The 20344-nt window shown below is 41.9% G+C and overlaps 1 protein-coding gene across 1 annotated transcript in view; it reads left to right on the plus strand.

Moving 5' to 3' along the window:
- Positions 1-878: 878 nt before the first annotated feature.
- Positions 879-20344, plus strand: part of LOC126252698 (mucin-4-like) — a 73514-nt gene continuing 54048 nt past the window's right edge. The window contains exon 1 of the mRNA XM_049953601.1: positions 879-1019. Coding sequence (XP_049809558.1) covers positions 879-1019 — 141 coding nt within the window. The remainder of the gene's footprint in view (positions 1020-20344) is intronic.

The following is a 20344-nucleotide window of genomic DNA, read 5'->3' on the forward strand; positions in this document are numbered from 1 at the left end:
ACTTCCATTTGAAATTTTTCTTATAAATGGTCGTTTCGAAGATATTCGCTCTTAACCCTTTCTGCGTCTGCGATTCCAAATGCCATCATGAAGAATTCCTGGCTTTTTTGAGCTTCCCAATGCTTCAATTATACCGTAGTTCCACGTTTGGCCAACAGATCACAGTGACTCGCCGTTTGTTTGAAATGCAGAACATAGAAGTGTCGTGAGTTGTGCTACTGCATTTGTGAGTGAACAATGACTGTTGTCTTTAGATTTATTCTGTGCATAGTGAAATTCTTGGTTATGGAATCAACTTTACGTAGTTCCTCAAGGGAAAGGGAAAGAAATTCGGTAAGTTTACAATACAGTTATGTATGCATTTTTTTGAGTAATTATTATGTAATTTCTAATGATGCCATTTGGAATCATTATTTTATTTATTAACCAATAGCTTCAAAAGAACTTTTGCAATGGATATGGCATGTGTGCAACATATACAGCAAATATTCATCACAAAAAAATTTCCCCCCCTTTTTTTTTCTAAATGTGACGCACAAAGGGTTAACGTGAAATGGCAAATGACTTTTCAGATTGTGTTTTACCCCTTAAAAGTGGAATTGGGCAAAAAGAATTAAATTAAATTTAATTAAAAATTCGTATTGTAATACTTTACCCCTCTACACACCAGCCAAGTTCAGATCGTTGATTGGTACTTGGGAGTGCTCCCTTGTTAGGCGACAGCAGTTGGCAGCGCCAGAGCCCGAAAGAGGACGGCGCGCACTGTTGTGCTTTCGCGTCGCGTCTGTTGTATCAGCGTCGGGGCCGGTGCCGAGATAGGCGCCTAGCCGGGCGCAGGAGCTGCAGGAATCTCAAGGCCACTGGCGGCGCGGCACGGGATGCGGCGTGGCGGGGCCGCTAGCTGGCCGTGCGTGCGGCGTGGCCTGATCTCCTATCCCGCGCCGCGGCAGCGTCCCCCGCCTACCGCGTGCCAACCGCCCAGCCCGGCGTTCGACGGAGCTGCGCCGCTTCCTCGTCCGGTAGGCGTCGCCCGCTACAGCCGACCTACGCTCGACGACCTCGCCCCCTGACCTCCGCCTCCCAGCTGTACGTCGCTCTTCTGACGACGCTTGTACCGGCAAGGCCCGAAGAACTATCGCTAATACACACCCTCCGGAACTGCGCCATGACTAGGAAAACGGAAAAAGTATCAATCACTATAGCTGACACTTTCGCCTCGACAGAATCAAGCAATTGTATTTATATGACGATTACAATTCTTCTGGTTGTTGTACTGCGTCATTGCCTAAAATACACTACTGACCATTAAAATTGCTAAACCACGAAGATGACGTGCAACAGACGCGAAATTTAACCGACAGGAAGAAGATGCTCTGATATGCAAATGATTAGCTTTTCAGAGCATTCACACAAGGTTGGCGCCGGTGGCGACACCTACAACGTGATGATATGAGGAAAGTTTCCAAACAATTTCTCATACACAGACAGCAGTTGAGCGGCGTTGCCTGGTGAAACGTTGTTGTGATGCCTCGTGTAAGGAGCAGAAATGCTTACCATCACGTTTCCGACTTTACTAAAGGTCGGATTGTAGCCTATCGCGATTGCGGTTTGTCGTATCGCGACATTGCTGCTCGCGTTGGTCGAGATCCAATGACAGCAGAATATGGAATCTGTGACTTCAGGAGGGTAATACGGAACGCCGTGCTGAATCCCAACGGTCTCGTATCACTAGCAGTCGAGATGACAGGCGTCTTATCCGCATGGCTGTAACGGATCGTGCAGCCTCGTCTCGATCCCTGAGTCAACAAATGGGGACGTTTGCAAGACAACAACCATCTGCACGAACAGTTCGACGACGTTTGCAGCAGCATGGACTGTGGCTGCGGTTACCCTTGACGCTGCATCACAGACAGAAGTGCCTGCGATGGTGTACTAAACGACGAACCTGGGTGCACGAACAGCAAAACGTCATTTTTTCGCATGAATCCAGGTTCTGTTTACAGCATCATGATGGTCGTATCCATGTTTGGTAACATCGCGGTGAACGCACATTGGAAGCGTGTATTCGTCATCGCCATAATGGTGCATCACCCGGCGTGATGGTATGGGGTGGCATTGCTACCCGTCTCGGTCACCTCTTGTTCGCATTGAAGGCACTTTGAACAGTGGACTTTACATTTCAGATGTGTTACGACCCGTGGCTCTACCCTTCATTCGATACCTACGAAACCCTACATTTCAGTAGGATAATGCACGACCGCATGTTGCAGGTCCTGTACGGGCCTTTCTGGATACAGAAAACGTTCGACAGCTGCCGTGGCCAGCACATTCTTCAGATCTCTCACCAACTGAAAACGTCTGGTCAATGGTGGCCGAGCAACTGGCACCTCACAATACGCCAGTCACTACTCTTGATGAACTGTGGTATCGTGCCGAAGCTGCATGGGCAGCTGTATCTGCACACGCCATCCAAGCTCTGTTTGACTCAATGCCCTGGCGTATCAAGGTCGTTAGTACGGCCAGAGGTGGTTGTTCGGGGTACTGATTTCTCAGGACCTATGCACCCAAATTCCGTGAAAATGTAATCACATGTTAGTTCTAGTATAATATATTTGTCCAATGGATACCCGTTTATCATCTGCATTTCTTCTTGGTGTAGCAATTTTAATGGCCAGTAGTGTACTTTAATTATAAACTTCAAACCAACGCTTAGATCGTATTAAAGAGGCCTTCCTCGGGGCAAGACTGGGTTTGCGGGATGACTGAAGCCTAAACAAACTGATCCAGGGGAACCGTCAATGCATTTCCGCGCACTTCAGGACGAAAAATGCGCCCACAAGAAACCATGCGCCGATTTGCAGACTGTCGCCAATCACATATTTATTCCTTAATGAAATTTGTCATAAAAAATATATCACTTTTACAGACCAACAGCTCAGTTCATTGAATCAATACTAGAAATAAGAATATTCACAAGGGGATTTAAGGTCACGTACTCTTGTACAAAAAGGTGTGCATTATCCAGGAACGATACACATTTTCAATAACTTGCCAGCAACCATAAAAAGCTTAGCAACCAATGAAATTCAGTTTAATAGAAGCCTAAATTGAATGATTTATTGGTGGTCAACTCTTTCTACTCCATTGATGAATTTCTCAGTAGAACCAACTGATTTTATGGTCCGAAATTCCCGTTACAGACTTCTAGGGCTTGTAGAGGGGAGTGAGTACATCATATTTTGAATAGGAACACTTACTCAATAGAGGAAATGTGTTTCACGTTAGTCAACATGAACGAATGGTCATAGCTCCTGAGGTGTGCATATTAGAGCCCACGTTTATTGGACATTTTTGCTTGTTTTTGTCCATACTACCACCTCTGAATATTACCAACCCTACACTCTTCGCAACACAAGAACTGGTACATGTATTCAAGTGTCAGACATATCAGAACGGTTTTCGTTATTGACTTTCGACCCGTTCGTTTCCTGTACAGGGATCCCTACTTCAAATTAATACATTTATCGTTATCCATCATCCTAGAACGTCTGTAACATCATCACGGAATCACCCTGTGTATACGTAAATTTACAGACGCCCACGCCTATAACTTTTACGCTCTGTTGTCTCGTTGGGTGACGTTTCCGGACATTGGTTCGTACAATCTAACTTCTGCACCATTTCCGTCATTACACGCACGTATTGTAGTAGTTCTGTTAAATGTTCATTACCTTGTAAATAAAAAAAAAATTTTTTTTAATTTTAAATTCAGTGCATTAATGCGATCTTAGTAAATGAGTGTTGTAAAATGATACTTTCATACAGTGTTCATTAAAAAAATGACGATCATTCCACTTGGGACCTGTGGAAGGTATATTAGCTTCTTTGTTGTAGTTGTAAATGCTTCGCATGTATTGTTGTTTTTCTGACATGTTTTACAACCTGAAGGACCTCCTCACTACGGTTCAATTGAAATGAAAGTAAATCTAGTCTAATGTAATCTAAACTGACAAGCCGACTAGCCCACATACCTGCCCTCACCTTCCGCCATGACTAGCCTATTATATACTAGCGCCAATAAAGTTTAAAAAATATGACACTGAGACACCAATCGTCTGCAATGAATAGAACCACTTTTCCTCCCCCAGAGTCAGTCTTGCCCTGAGGAAGGCCGTTGTAATACGGTCGAAACATTGGTTTAATGTTTATTTTAAAGTATTTCATACAATGACGCTGTACAACACCTATAAGAATTTCAATCATCATAACACTGAACGCTGAAACCCACTTAGCTATGAACTGTATTGATATTTAATTTTTTTTACATATCTTTTATTTTTTAGTGTCAGTTACATGTATTTACAATTTGTCTAGTTTAGATCACGCTCGATCATCTTCAGGTCCATACAGTTGCCTCAGTTCTAGCTACACGGCCCGGAAAAGCGAAAGAACACCTTCAACAGCAAAGTCATTTCATTAACAGGTGACACGACAGGTAGTTGATCATTGTAGGAGTATCTGAAGGTCTTATTCCAATAGTGGTACAAGTCCATTTTTGTTCATTCTGAGATACAGAGTCCTAAGGTTAAAAGAGCGCTGAAAAATCTGCAGTTGAGATACCAGAAGTATTCAAGTATAAATAAATAAATACATAAATAATACCCCGCGCTTGCCTTTGGCTAGGCTACCTGACACCACGACACCGCCAAGCATGCCTACTGTGGCGTCGTGAAAGTGTTGACTATGCGGTGCAATGACGCTCTGCTCAGTGATGAGAGTAGCTTCTGTCTACATGCTAGTTATGGAGGTACACGTGTATGTCGTAGATGTGGTGAGCTGCCTATTCCAGAGTGCATTCTCTCACGACACACAGGTCCCACCCCAGGCTTCATGGTGTAGGGGCCACCAGCTGCATCTCGCAGTCACATTTGGTTTTTCTGCAGGGTAAAGTAAACAGTGCCCTCTACATTGCACAGGTTGTTAGCCAACTATCACTGCACTTTCTTTGACTGGGAACGACTATCACCGCAATTTCATTGACCGGGAACGTGATATGCTTTTCCAGAAGGACAGTCCGCAGCTCGTGGTCGTGCGGTAGCGTTCTCGCTTCCCGCGCCCGGGTTCCCGGGCTCGATTCCCGGCGGGGTCAGGGATTTTCTCTGCCTCGTGATGACTGGGTGTTGTGTGATGTCCTTAGGTTAGTTAGGTTTAAGTAGTTCTAAGTTCTAGGGGACTGATGACCTGAGATGTTAAGTCTCATAGTGCTCAGAGCCATTTGAACCAGAAGGACAATTTACATAAGATTGCCGTAATGCAACGCGCTCTTCGCGGTGTTCAAGTGCCTTGGTCAGCAAGATCGCCAGGCACCTGCGAATTGAACACGTTATAGACATGACGAAGCGGGAACTTTAACGTTATCCAGGGCATGAAAGACCTAGCGCCAAATACCGAGAAACGGTGGATGATGCTTTGGAAAATCTGTCGCCGGTAGCGCCATTTGGTACCTTTTTGGGCGTCTGCATGCGAGAACAGACTCCTGCGCTGCCGACACAGTGGGGATCCAGTGTACTGATAGCACTGTTTGGGCATCCTCTACTGTCACATGTGTGTTTCACTTGGTCTTAATTTGTTCTCATATGAAGGGCTTCCCCCCCCCCCCCCTCCCATGAACTATGGACCTTGCCGTTGGTTGGGAGGCTTGCGTGCCTCAGCGATACAGATGGCCGTACCGTAGGTGCAACCACAACGGAGGGGTATCTGTTGAGAAGCCAGACAAACATATGGTTCCTGAAGAGGGGCAGCAGCTTTTTCAGTAGTTGCAGGGGCAACAGTCTGGATGATTGACTGATCTGGCCTTGTAACATTAACCAAAACGGCCTTGCTGTGCTGGTACTGCGAACGGCGGAAAGCAAGGGGAAACTACAGCCGTAAATTATCCCGAGGGCATGCAGCTTTACTGTATGATTAAATGATGATGGCGTCCTCTTGGGTAAAATATTCCGGAGGTAAAATAGTCCCCCATTCGGATCTCCGGGCAGGGACTACTCAAGAGGATGTCGTTATCAGGAGAAAGAAAACTGGCGTTCTACGGATCGGAGCGTGGAATGTCAGATCCCTTAATCGGGCATAGGTTAGAAAATTTAAAAAGGGAAATGGATAGGTTAAAGTTAGATATAGTGGGAATTAGTGAAGTTCGGTGGCAGGAGGAACAAGACTTTTGGTCAGGTGATTACAGGGTTATAAATACAAAATCAAATAGGGGTAATGCAGGAGTAGGTTTAATAATGAATAAAAAAATAGGAGTGCGGGTTAGCTACTACAAACAGCATAGTTAACGCATTATTGTGGCCAAGATAGACACAAAGCCAATGCCTACTACAGTAGTACAAGTTTATATGCCAACTAGCTCTGCAGATGATGAAGAAATTGATGAAATGTATGACGAGATAAAAGAAATTATTCAGGTAGTGAAGGGAGACGAAAATTTAATAGTCATGGGTGACTGGAATTCGTCAGTAGGAAAAGGGAGAGAAGGAAACATAGTAGGTGAATATGGATTGGGGGGAAGAAATGAAAGAGGAAGCCGCCTTGTAGAATTTTGCACAGGGCATAACTTAATCATAGCTAACTCTTGGTTCAAGAATCATAAAAGAAGGTTGTATACCTGGAAGAATCCTGGAGATACTAAAAGGTATCATATAGATTATATAATGGTAAGACAGAGATTTAGGAACCAGGTTTCAAATTGTAAGACATTTCCAGGGGCAGATGTGGATTCTGACCACAATCTATTGGTTATGAACTGCAGATTGAAACTGAAGAAACTGCAAAAAGGTGGGAATTTAAGGAGATGGGACCTGGATAAACTGAAAGAACCAGAGGTTGTAGAGAGTTTCAGGGAAAGCATAAGGGAACAATTGACAGGAATGGGGGAAAGAAATACAGTAGAAGAAGAATGGGTAGCTTTGAGGGATGAAGTAGTGAAGGCAGCAGACGATCAAGTAGGTAAAAAGACGAGGGCTAGTAGAAATCCTTGGGTAACAGAAGAAATATTGAATTTAATTGATGAAAGGAGAAGATATAAAAATGCAGTAAATGAAGCAGGCAAAAAGGAATACAAACGTCTCAAAAATGAGATCGACAGGAAGTGCAAAATGGCTAAGCAGGGATGGCTAGAGGACAAATGTAAGGATGTAGAAGCTTGTCTCACTAGGGGTAAGATAGATACTGCCTACAGGAAAATTAAAGAGACCTTTGGAGAGAAGAGAACCACTTGTATGAATATCAAGAGCTCAGATGGCAACCCAGTTCTAAGCAAATAAGGGAAGGCAGAAAGGTGGAAGGGGTATATAGAGGGTTTATACAAGGGCGATGTACTTGAGGACAATATTATGGAAATGGAAGAGGATGTAGATGAAGATGAAATGGGAGATAAGATACTGCGTGAAGAGTTTGACAGAGCACAGAAAGACCTGAGTCGAAACAAGGCCCCGGGAGTAGACAACATTCCATTAGAACTACCGATGGCCTTGGGAGAACCAGTCATGACAAAACTCTACCATCTGGTGAGCAAGATGTATGAGACAGGCGAAATACCCTCAGACTTCAAGAAGAATATAATAATTCCAACCCTAAAGAAAGCAGGTGTTGACAGATGTGAAAATTACCGAACATCAGTTTAATAAGTAACAGCTGCAAAATACTATCGCGAATACTTTACAGACGAATGGAAAAACTGGTAGAAGCGGACCTCGGGGAAGATCAGTTTGGATTCCGTAGAAATGTTGGAACACGTGAGGCAATACTAACCTTACGACTTATCTTAGAAGAAAGATTAAGAAAAGGCAAACCTACGTTTCTAGCATTTGTAGACTTACAGAAAGCTTTTGACAACCATAACTGGAATACTCTCATTCAAATTCTGAAGGTGGCAGAGGTAAAATACAGGGAGCGAAAGGCTATTTACAATTTGTACATAAACCAGATGGCAGTTATAAGAGTCGAGGGGCATGAAAGGGAAGCAGTGGTTGGGAAAGGAGTGAGACAGGGTTGTAGCCTCTCCCCGATGTTATTCAATCTGTATATTGAGCAAGCAGTAAAGGAAACAAAAGAAAAATTCGGAGTAGGTATTAAAATTCATGGAGAAGAAGTAAAAACTTTGAGGTTCGCCGATGACATTGTAATTCTGTCAGTGACAGCAAAGGACTTGGAAGAGCGGTTGAACGGAATGGACAGGGTCTTGAAAGGAGGATATAAGATGAACATCAAAAAAAGCAAAACGAGGATAGTGGGATGTAGTCAAATTAAATCGGGTGATGCTGAGGGAATTAGATTAGGAAATGAGACACTTAAAGTAGTAAAGGAGTTTTGCTATTTAGGGAGTAAAATAACTGATGATGGTCGAAGTAGAGAGGATATAAAATGTAGACTGGCAATGGCAAGGAAAGCGTTTCTGAAGAAGAGAAATTTGTTAACATCGAGTATAGATTTAAGTGTCAGGAAGTCGTTTCTGAAAGTATTTGTATGGAGTGTAGCCATGTATGGAAGTGAAACATGGACGATAACCAGTTTGGACAAGAAGAGAATAGAAGCTTTCGAAATGTGGTGCTACAGAAGAATGCTGAAGATTAGATGGGTAGACCACATAACTAATGAGGAAGTACTGAATAGGATTAGCGAGAAGAGAAGTTTGTGGCACAACATGACTAGAAGAAGGGATCGGTTGGTAGGACATGATCTGAGGCATCGAGGGATCACCAGTTTAGCATTGGAGGGCAGCGTGGAGGGTAAAAATCGTAGAGGGAGACCAAGAGATGAATACACTAAGCAGATACAGAGGGATGTAGGTTGCAGTAGGTACTGGGAGATGAATAAGCTTGCACAGGATAGAGTAGCATGGAGAGCTGCATCAAACCAGTCTCAGGACTGAAGACCACAACAACAACAACATGAAGGGCTTATTTCAATAGTGGTACAAGTCCATTTTTGTTCATTCTGAGATACAGAGTAGTAAAGTTAAAAGAGCACTGAAACTCTGCAGTTCAGATACCAGAAATATTCAAATATTTATACTTGAAAACTTCTGGTATCCCAACTGAAGATTTTTCAGCGCTCTTTTCACTTGTAAACTTAGCACAGTTGTTGCCTGCAGAGTGCACATGGAAACTGCCCAGATAGGCCTCTTGAGAGAATTCTGAACGCCGATGACTGTGACATATGTATGACTAACATAACTCTTCCGCATGTACATGTCATACCGTTGTGCATCTGAACACATGCTGGAGGGTGTTACATATTTTCTCGGTAGTGTACGTACGACTGAAGATGAATTAGGCAACTAGCCATACTGTGGAAATATGCAACAGAGACTGGAATAGAAAGATTAAATTTTTTTGCAAAGTATCGCCACCTTTTTTTGTTATCGAGTAATTCCCTTTTCATACCGAAATTGTTATACACGATACTTCTCAAAAATTAATATCAGCACATCATAACCGGTGTCGTATCAAATGATCCACTTCCTTACTTAGTACAGTTTTAATATTTATCCAGAATTTAGCCCCTTGACTCAATCGTGACACTTTCAACAACTGAACGCGTGAGCACCAACCGGATAGCAAATGAACGATCCTGTAAGTCCGAGAGACAGAGTGAGTATATAAAAACACTTGCTACGCTTCGCCAACCTTGGTAACGTTTCGTTCGCAGTTCATTCATTTGGAACCTTCTCGTTCTGCGGACTAAAATTGCTTCTTTGTTTTTATGTTGTCCAAGGTTTGCTGATTCAGCAGAAAATAGGACCCAGCAACACTGAAGCCTGACAGTTTTTTTGAGAAACTACATGATCAGTAACTGAGGTGCAAAATCTGGAACTGCGCGACTGCTACGGTCGCAGGTTCGAATCCTGCCTCGGACATGGATCTGTGTGATGTCCGTAGGTTAGTTAGGTTTAAGTAGTTCTAAGTTCTAGGGGACTGATGACCTCAGTTGTTAAGTCCCATAGTGCTCCGAGCCATTTGAACCATTTTTTTGCAAAATCTGTTACAGAAATTTGATCTTTTTGGAAAATGCTTGAAACGTGACAATCCATTAAAGAAAACACTCTACCACAACAGAACGGTAAAATTATTTGCTTAACAAGATGATGGAGAGGATCGTGACGTAGATGGCAGACAGGCGAAGGTCAAGAAATGTAGTTTTGAGTAAATTTAGTTTCAGAAATTAAGGAATTCGGAAACTGACCTAGGAATTCATATTTCACAGATGTGATCTGCCACGATAAGCTCGAAGAGCCGGAAAAGAACTCTTACAGATTTTTTGAGTTATGAGCTGTTTTTTGAGATCGTTTTTCACCGTTCTACCAAAAACGGGCACATTTTACACTACTTTCCACAAAATTCATCACTGGCGGAAAAAATGTGGTTGTGTGTGTGTATGTGTGTGCGTGTGTTTCACTTATCGGCCATTTAAATAACGTTTGAATATCCGGCTGAATATGCGGCTGAAATTTTGTGTACTGATAGATACATTTCAAAAATCAAGATGGAAAAATTGCAGCCAATGGAGAATATCTAATCTTTCGTACGATGCTAAATATCGATGGGCCTCATTCGATACCGTATCCCTAGTCACAAGCCCTACACCAGGTAGTGTCAAGTAACGTCAAATATACGGATGGCAGTACATATAAGGATATCATCACCTACAACTGCCATACTTCGAAAGGCAGCATACGGTGTGTGACACATTGAACTTACCTCTGTCATTTCTCACATTTCCAGTAACACTCGTGAAAGGAGTCTCCGTATTGTTTTCAGCTTCACTCAGTTTCCCTCTAAAGTCGTTTCGTTAAACATATAGCTGCTAAACTGAATGCATAATTGTAAAATGAATACCAAAACGCAAAGATGAAATCGTGAGGTGGGACATAGCCAGCAGTTCATGCCAAATTAGTACTGCTGCTCAGCACGATGATGTTGACAATCATGTGGAACAAGTGGTATTGTGCTTGAACCTTCTTGGTGCCAGCGCTGTCGAATTGTAACACGAAAGCTCTCTGAGATGCAAGACGCCTAACTTAGAGCATCAAGCACTGCCGTTTCGTGGGTACCTCCTAGATCAGTGGTTTCCAACCCCGGCATTAATTACCCCCTGAGAGGTAAAATGAAATTTTCTAAGGGGTAACAACTTAAACTATTCGATTCTGTTTCAGTCACTAAATTAAATTATTTTCAAAAGATCATTACTATTATCACAGTTCTGCAATACTCAAATGTTGATTATATAAGTTATCAATAACTACTGTTTCCTAATAAGTAGCATTAACGCAATGGAGGTTACAGGTCCTCACAAAGTCCACACACTACACATATATGTTGTGCTTTTTCCGTACATCGCTGCTGATAAAAGGAGACATATAAGTAACAAATACTAAATATTTAAAAAAAATGTATTCTCCCAATTATAGATAGTAACCGCAGTAGTCCAGAAATCGCTTCATTACTCGCTTCGAAACAGATAAATAAATTAATTGACTGCACCACACAACAGTAACTACATGAGGGCTACTGTAGTGCTGTACTATTATTATTATTTGTTAATTTTCTCAGACGTTATGTCTGGTCAAAAATGGAAAGTGACGCGGACGTTGATCAAGCTTGACTTCCTTTTAACTGTACGGTATATGTTATATTGCATTTAGAAACTTTCGGGTAATTGAACATGTATCAATAATTACAGATTTCTGTAGTTGTATATATAAGTTTGGATGTAGCTGTATTGTGTTGATGTACTGGTGGATATTATGTGGTATGACTCCTGTAGTTGATAGTATAATTGGAATAATGTCAACTTTATCCTGATGCCACATGTCCTTGACTTCCTCAGACAGTTGGATGTATTTTTCAATTTTTTCTCCTGTTTTCTTTTGTATATTTGTTGTATTGGGTATGGATATTTCGATTAGTTGTGTTAATTTCTTCTTTTTATTGGTGAGTATGATGTCAGGTTTGTTATGTGGTGTTGTTTTATCTGTTATAATGGTTCTGTTCCAGTATAATTTGTATTCATCATTCTCCAGTACATTTTGTGGTGCATACTTGTATGTGGGAACGGTGTTGTTTTACAAATTTATGTTGTAAGGCAAGCTGTTGATGTATTATTTTTGCTACATTGTCATGTCTTCTGGGGTATTCTGTATTTGCTAGTATTGAACATCCGCTTGTGATGTGATCTATTGTTTCTATTTGTTGTTTGCAAAGTCTGCATTTATCTGTTGTGGTATTGGGATCATTAAATAATATGCTTGCTGTCATATCTGGTGTTTATTGTTTGATCCTGTATTGAAATCATGAATCCTTCCGTCTCACGGTATATATTGCCATTTCTTAGCCATGTGTTGGATGCGTCTTGATCGATGTGTGGCTGTGTTAGATGATACAGGTGCTTGCCATGTAGTGTTTTCTTTTTCCAATTTACTTTCTTCGTATCTGTTGATGTTATGTGATCTAAAGGGTTGTAGAAGTGGTTATAATATTGCAGAGGTGTATCCGATGTATTTATATGAGTGATTGCTTTGTGTATTTTCCTAGTTTCTGCTCGTTCTAGAAAGAATTTTCTTAAATTGTCTACCTGTCCATATTGTAGGTTTTCTATGTTGATAAATCTCCTTCCTCCTTCCTTTCTGCTTAATGTGAATCTTTCTGTTGCTGAATGTATGTGATCTATTCTATATTTGTTGCATTGTGATCGTGTAAGTGTGTTAAGTGCTTCTAGGTCTGTGTTACTCCATTTCACTACTCCAAATGAGTAGGTCAATATTGGCATAGCATAAGTATTTATAGCTTTTGTCTTGTTTCTTGCTGTCAATTCTGTTTTCAGTATTTTTGTTAGTCTTTGTCTATATTTTTCTTTTAGTTCTTCTTTAATACACTCCTGGAAATGGAAAAAAGAACACATTGACACCGGTGTGTCAGACCCACCATACTTGCTCCGGACACTGCGAGAGGGCTGTACAAGCAATGATCACACGCACGGCACAGCGGACACACCAGGAACCGCGGTGTTGGACGTCGAATGGCGCTAGCTGCGCAGCATTTGTGCACCGCCGCCGTCAGTGTCAGCCAGTTTGCCGTGGCATACGGAGCTCCATCGCAGTCTTTAACACTGGTAGCATGCCGCGACAGCGTGGACGTGAACCGTATGTGCAGTTGACGGACTTTGAGCGAGGGCGTATAGTGGGCATGCGGGAGGCCGGGTGGACGTACCGCCGAATTGCTCAACACGTGGGGCGTGAGGTCTCCACAGTACATCGATGTTGTCGCCAGTGGTCGGCGGAAGGTGCACGTGCCCGTCGACCTGGGACCGGACCGCAGCGACGCACGGATGCACGCCAAGACCGTAGGATCCTACGCAGTGCCGTAGGGGACCGCACCGCCACTTCCCAGCAAATTAGGGACACTGTTGCTCCTGGGGTATCGGCGAGGACCATTCGCAACCGTCTCCATGAAGCTGGGCTACGGTCCCGCACACCGTTAGGCCGTCTTCCGCTCACGCCCCAACATCGTGCAGCCCGCCTCCAGTGGTGTCGCGACAGGCGTGAATGGAGGGACGAATGGAGACGTGTCGTCTTCAGCGATGAGAGTCGCTTCTGCCTTGGTGCCAATGATGGTCGTATGCGTGTTTGGTGCCGTGCAGGTGAGCGCCACAATCAGGACTGCATACGACCGAGGCACACAGGGCCAACACCCGGCATCATGGTGTGGGGAGCGATCTCCTACACTGGCCGTACACCACTGGTGATCGTCGAGGGGACACTGAATAGTGCACGGTACATCCAAACCGTCATCGAACCCATCGTTCTACCATTCCTAGACCGGCAAGGGAACTTGCTGTTCCAACAGGACAATGCACGTCCGCATGTATCCCGTGCCACCCAACGTGCTCTAGAAGGTGTAAGTCAACTACCCTGGCCAGCAAGATCTCCGGATCTGTCCCCCATTGAGCATGTTTGGGACTGGACGAAGTGTCGTCTCACGCGGTCTGCACGTCCAGCACGAACGCTGGTCCAACTGAGGCGCCAGGTGGAAATGGCATGGCAAGCCGTTCCACAGGACTACATCCAGCATCTCTACGATCGTCTCCATGGGAGAATAGCAGCCTGCATTGCTGCGAAAGGTGGATATACACTGTACTAGCGCCGACATTGTGCATGCTCTGTTGCCTGTGTCTATGTGCCTGTGGTTCTGTCAGTGTGATCATGTGATGTATCTGACCCCAGGAATGTGTCAATAAAGTTTCCCCTTCCTGGGACAATGAATTCACGGTGTTCTTATTTCAACTTCCAGGAGTGTATTTGTATTATCTATTCCTATTTTTTGTCTGTATCCTAGATATTTATAGGTATCTGTTTTTTCCATCGCTTCTATGCAGTCGCTGTGGTTATCCAATATGTAATCTTCTTGTTTAGTGTATTTTCCCTTGACTATGCTATTTTTCTTATATTTGTCTGTTCCAAAAGCCATATTTATATCATTGCTGAATACTTCTGTTATCTTTAGTAATTGGTTGAGTTGTTGATTTGTTGATGCCAGTAGTTTTAGATCATCCATGTATAGCAAAAGTGTGATTTTGTGTGGATATGTTCCAGTAATATTGTATCCATAAATTGTATTATTTAGCATGTTGGATAGTGGGTTCAGAGCAAGGCAGAACCAGAAATGACTTAATGAGCCTCCTTGGTATATTCCACGCTTAATATGTGTTGGCTGTGATGTGATATTATTTAAATTTGTTTGGATATTAAGTGTGGTTTTCCAATTTTTCATTACTATGTTTAGGAACTGTATCAATTTAGGATCTACTTTGTATATTTCCAATATTTGTAGTAACCATGAGTGGGGTACGCTATCAAAAGCTTTTTGGTAAACAATGTATGCGTAGTGTAGCGACCTTTGTTTAGTTTTAGCTTGATATGTCACCTCTGCATCTATTATCAGTTGCTCTTTACATCGTCGTGCTCCTTTGCAACAGCCTTATTGTACTTCATTTCTAATTTTCTTCTGTGTTGTATGTGTCATTAATTTCTGTGTAATGACTGAAGTTAATATTTTGTATATTGTTGGTAGGCATGTTATGGGGCGATATTTAGCTGGGTTTGCTGTGTCTGCTTGATCTTTAGGTTTCAGGTAAGTTATTCCATGTGTAAGTGTATCAGGGAATGTGTATGGGTCTGCAATGTTGTTGTTGTTGTGGTCTTCAGTCCTGGTTTGATGCAGCTACTCTATCCTGTGCAAGCTTCTTCATCTCCCAGTACCTACTGCAACCTACATCCTTCTGAATCTGCTTAGTGAATTCATCTCTTGGTCTCCCTCTACGATTTTTACCCTCCACGCTGCCCTCCAATGCTAAATTTGTGATCCCTTGATGCCCCAAAACATGTCCTACCAACCGATCCCTTCTTCTAGTCAAGATGTGCCACAAACTTCTCTTCTCCCCAATCCTATTCAATACCTCCTCATTAGTTACGTGATCTACCCACCTTATCTTCAGCATTCTTCTGTAGCACCACATTTCGAAAGCTTCTATTCTCTTCTTGTCCAAAATAGTTATCGTCCATGTTTCACTTCCATACATGGCTACACCCCATACAAATATTTTCAGAAATGACTTCCTGACACTTAAATCTATACTAGATGTTAACAAATTTCTCTACTTCAGAAACGCTTTCCTTGCCATTGCCAGTCTACATTTTATATCCTCTCTACTTCGACCATCATCAGTTATTTTACTCCCTAAATAGCAAAACTCCTTTACTACTTTAAGTGTCTCATTTCCTAATCTAATTCCCTCAGCATCACCCGATTTAATTTGACTACATCCCACTATCCTCGTTTTGCTTTTTTTGATGTTCATCTTATATCCTCCTTTCAAGACACTGTCCATTCCGTTCAACTGCTCTTCCAAGTCCTTTGCTGTCTCTGACAGAATTACAATGTCATCGGCGAACCTCAAAGTTTTTACTTCTTCTCCATGAATTTTAATACCTACTCCGAATTTTTCTTTTGTTTCCTTTACTGCTTGCTCAATATACAGATTGAATAACATCGGGGAGAGGCTACAACCCTGTCTCACTCCTTTCCCAACCACTGCTTCCCTTTCATGCCCCTCGACTCTTATAACTGCCATCTGGTTTCTGTACAAATTGTAAATAGCCTTTCGCTCCCTGTATTTTACCCCAGCCACCTTCAGAATTTGAAAGAGAGTATTCCAGTTAACATTGTCAAAAGCTTTCTGTAAGTCTACAAATGCTAGAAACGTAGGTTTGCCTTTTCTTAATCTTTCTTCTAAGATAAGTCGTAAGGTTAGTATTGCCTCACGTGTTCCAACATTTCTACGGAATCCAAACTGATCTTCGCCGAGGTCGGCTCTACCAGTTTTTCCATTCGTCTGTAAAGAATTCGCGTTAGTATTTTGCAGCTGTGACTTATTAAACTGATGTTCGGTAATTTTCACATCTGTCAACACCTGCTTTCTTTGGGATTGGAATTATTATATTCTTCTTGAAGTCTGAGGGTATTTCGCCTGTCTCATACATCTTGCTCACCAGATGGTAGAGTTTTGTCATGACTGGCTCTCCCAAGGCCATCAGTAGTTCTAATGGAATGTTGTCTACTCCCGGGGCCTTGTTTCGGCTCAGGTCTTTCAGTGCTCTGTCAAACTCTTCACGCAGTATAATATCTCCCATTTCGTCTTCATCTACATCCTCTTCCATTTCCATATTATTGTCCTCAAGTAGATCGCCCTTGTATAAACCCTCTATATACTCCTTCCACCTTTCTGTCTTCCCTTCCTTGCTTAGAACTAGGTTGCCATCTGAGCTCTTGATGCAATGTAACTGTTAAATAATTTAGTTAGATGTGAATGTGTTGAGGTGAACTTCTTTAGCCAGAAATTTGCTATTTTATCTTTTCCAGGGGCTTTCCAATTGTGAGTAGTATTAATTGCTTGGGTGACTTCATGTTGCAAAATTATCACTTCAGGCATTTGTGGTATCATCTTGTATGTGTCTGTTTCTGCTTGTATCCACCGTGCATACCTGTTATGTTGTACCAGGTTTGATCATATGTTGCTCCAGAAGTGTTCCATGTCTGTTATGTTTGGTGGATTGTCTATTTTAATGTGTGTTATCTATTGTCTGGTAAAATTTCTTTTGGTTTGTGTTTCAATGTTTGGTTTTGTTTCCTTCTATTTTCACTTTTTTTGTATCTTCTAAGTCGTTTGGCCAATGCTTGTAATTTCTGCTTCTTTTCATCTAATTGCTCTATCGCTTCTTGTTGTGAGATTTTACCTAACCTTTTTCATTTTTTTCTGACATTTCATTTCTTATAAATTGTGTTAGCTGTCCGATGTCTTTTCTCAGTTTTTCTATTCTGATCTGTAGCCTGTGTTGCCATGCTGGTTTTGTGGGTTTCTTCTGTGTGCTGGTTGGTTCTGATCTCTGCCTAGTGTGTATATTTAGTGTAGTGAGTGCTCCTATATAAACCAGTAGTTGTACCTCTTCCATAGTTGTGTTTTCATTTATTTTGTTGTGTATGATTGTGTTGATAGTTTTTATTGTTGTTTCGACTTGTGGGTTATTTGGCGGTCTATGCAAGAATGGTCTAATGTCTGTATTTGTGTCTTTGTATTCTATATATGTCAGCTGAAATTTTTCTTCCATATCTAACATGTGTGTCACTTCGTGTTCTATTTGTGCTTGTTCTGGTGGCTGTCTTAAGATTTCGTTTTCCTCTGATTGTTTAATTGATGCGTGTTGTTCTTTGTTTGTTTGCTCTGTGATGTTTGAGTCCATTACTGTATTTTCTTCTTCTTCTGATTGCACATTATTTTGTTCCAGTATTTGTTGTACTTGTTGTTTGATGTGTTCTAATTCTGACTGGGGTATCCTGTTATTTTTGATTATTACATGGATCTGATCAGCTAGTCGTTGTTCTGTTAAAAATTTTAATTCTGGGTATCTGGTAATAAATGTTGTGTATACTTGTGATCTGTATCCAGTTGTGTTGGTTCCTAGGTTTGTTGCTTGGTAATAACAGAAGATGAGGTGTCGATTAACTTCATCTGACCATCTCATCCTCTGTCTTTGTTTTCCTTCTAGGGTGGTTGCAGGAAGCATATCCTGCAAAGCACCTCTATTTGGATTTAAATCATTTTCCAGTTGGCTAGCAGTGTCGTTACCATTGTGGGCGGGCATAGGGTTCAAGCGTCGTCTCCGATCATGACGGCGCTTGTCCGAGGCTTCTTTAGTTCTGTCCTGAACCAACTAATCACACTAAAAGGGGGGTTAGCCCTATTAGTGGTTTGTTCTTTTCGTCGCCTTTTACGACTGGCAGAACATACCGGAAGCCTATTCTTTTCCCAGACCTCCACGGGGTTTATTATTATTATTATTATTATCATTATTACTATTACTATTACTGGCTATACTCAGACACAAAGCATTAACAAAGTGAAGGCATCCAATATCAGCTAGTTCAGAAGTAAGGAGTGCAGCAATAAACTGATTTACGAGCTGTAAGTATAGTGGACACATTTTAACTTGGTTGATTTTAAATGGTGTTTGCCGTGTGGAGGTGAATCAAGTGCTGCAATGGAGAGGAGTCATGCAGGGAAAGTGTCTTGGAACGAGTATATCTACCCTCACTGTGGATAGTCAGCTTTGATATCAGAGAAGTAGTTGCGAGTAGCACTTGCATTGCACCACGAATCCTCCGATATTCATTGTAAAATACACACACACACACACACACACACACACACACACACACACACACATATATATATATATATATATATATATATAAACACGGACACAAACTAAATGCCATTCATCTTTCATCATTTTAAAAATAAAAGTGGTCCAAGAAAAGTCATTCATTCTACTATTTAGTTAGGCGCTAAGGTTGGTGATAATGTGGGGGAATGGGATGGCAGCGGTGGGGGAAGGGAGAGGGGGGCGGGGGTAGTGCGGGGATACTAGCTAATGACTAATTGCACTTTGGGGTAATGGTCCAAGAAAGGTTAGGTTGGGATCCACTGTCCTTAACGGCCTGATACTGGCCCCCAATTGACGAGCAATTCTGAAGAATGGGGATAACAAACGTTTTGTGTACGGCAATTTTTGTAGGAGAATTATATTTCCTTAGAAATCTCCCAATGACCCTCTGTCTCGTTTGTCGCCTAGTTCTTTTTTTTTTTTTTGTCCCACATTTGATGTTTACAGAAGTATACTCCTCGTTATTTTGCAGTTGTTACAGTTTTCAGTGATTTGTACCCCATCATCTAATTGAACAATAACCAGCCTTTCCACCCATTTATGAGTAAAACAATACACAGGTTGCTCAGAAACGGCCTGAAAAGAGTACAATGGAGTTGCAGGGTGGATTGTGCTTAGAAATAGTTGTTAAGAAAAAAAATTAATACGTTGCGCCATTTTAGAATTAATTTGTATTGAAGTTAGCCATTGAGGACGTCCTATGCGAATTCAAACGGCAATTACTGTCAATTGTTGTCACAGCGTAGCTGATTGCGCACGACACCGCTCAGCCATTTGTTCGGGTTGTCCTTATTACCGTCCCATGTTCAATTTTTGTATCGCTCTTATGTTCGGTTTTAGGAAACCAGACTTTGGCGACGCCATCTCTGGTGGGCAGATTAAGCGAACACGTACTGCAATGGTGCACTGTGCTGGCCGTTTACCTGTCACGTGACACATTGTCATCCGACCATGTCTTCCGGTGCTCCAGTTTTTTCGTTATGCGGTGCATTTCCATATTTTGTGGACATACTGTGGCAGTGTCTATGATTAAAACTATACTCAGTGTGTTCAACCTGTCTGTTAGAACAGTAATATCTAGTTAATGTGGGACAATTGGTTCTATGTATACGTTCTTCATTTTACGATAATGTATATCCTGATCATTTCGACGTCAATTTGGAAAATGTAGTTCATGTCGTTCTGAAAGTTTTACGCTAAGATTCTAGCGCCCTACAACTGTTCAGATTTATTGAGTTCACTTCCTGCACAAGGTCTTATTACTGCATTCTTTTGTTCCACAATTATTTTTATTGAAGAGTTTCTCAGTGTCTCTTCCATGAAAAGACCTGAATGAAGGGACAGTTACGCCGCGACATTTTTCCTCTGTTTCTTGTACAAGTTTCCTCAAAGAGAGCAGCACAAACTGGAGACGGGAATTATTCACATAGAGTCGACAACTTTGATGTACATATTATCAAGTTATTTTAATCGGTGTCAGGACTTTAGTTTTTCGAGCTATGATAGCAA

The sequence above is a fragment of the Schistocerca nitens genome, chromosome 4, assembly GCF_023898315.1.
Source record: "Schistocerca nitens isolate TAMUIC-IGC-003100 chromosome 4, iqSchNite1.1, whole genome shotgun sequence".
Classification (NCBI taxonomy): Eukaryota; Metazoa; Arthropoda; class Insecta; order Orthoptera; family Acrididae; genus Schistocerca; species Schistocerca nitens.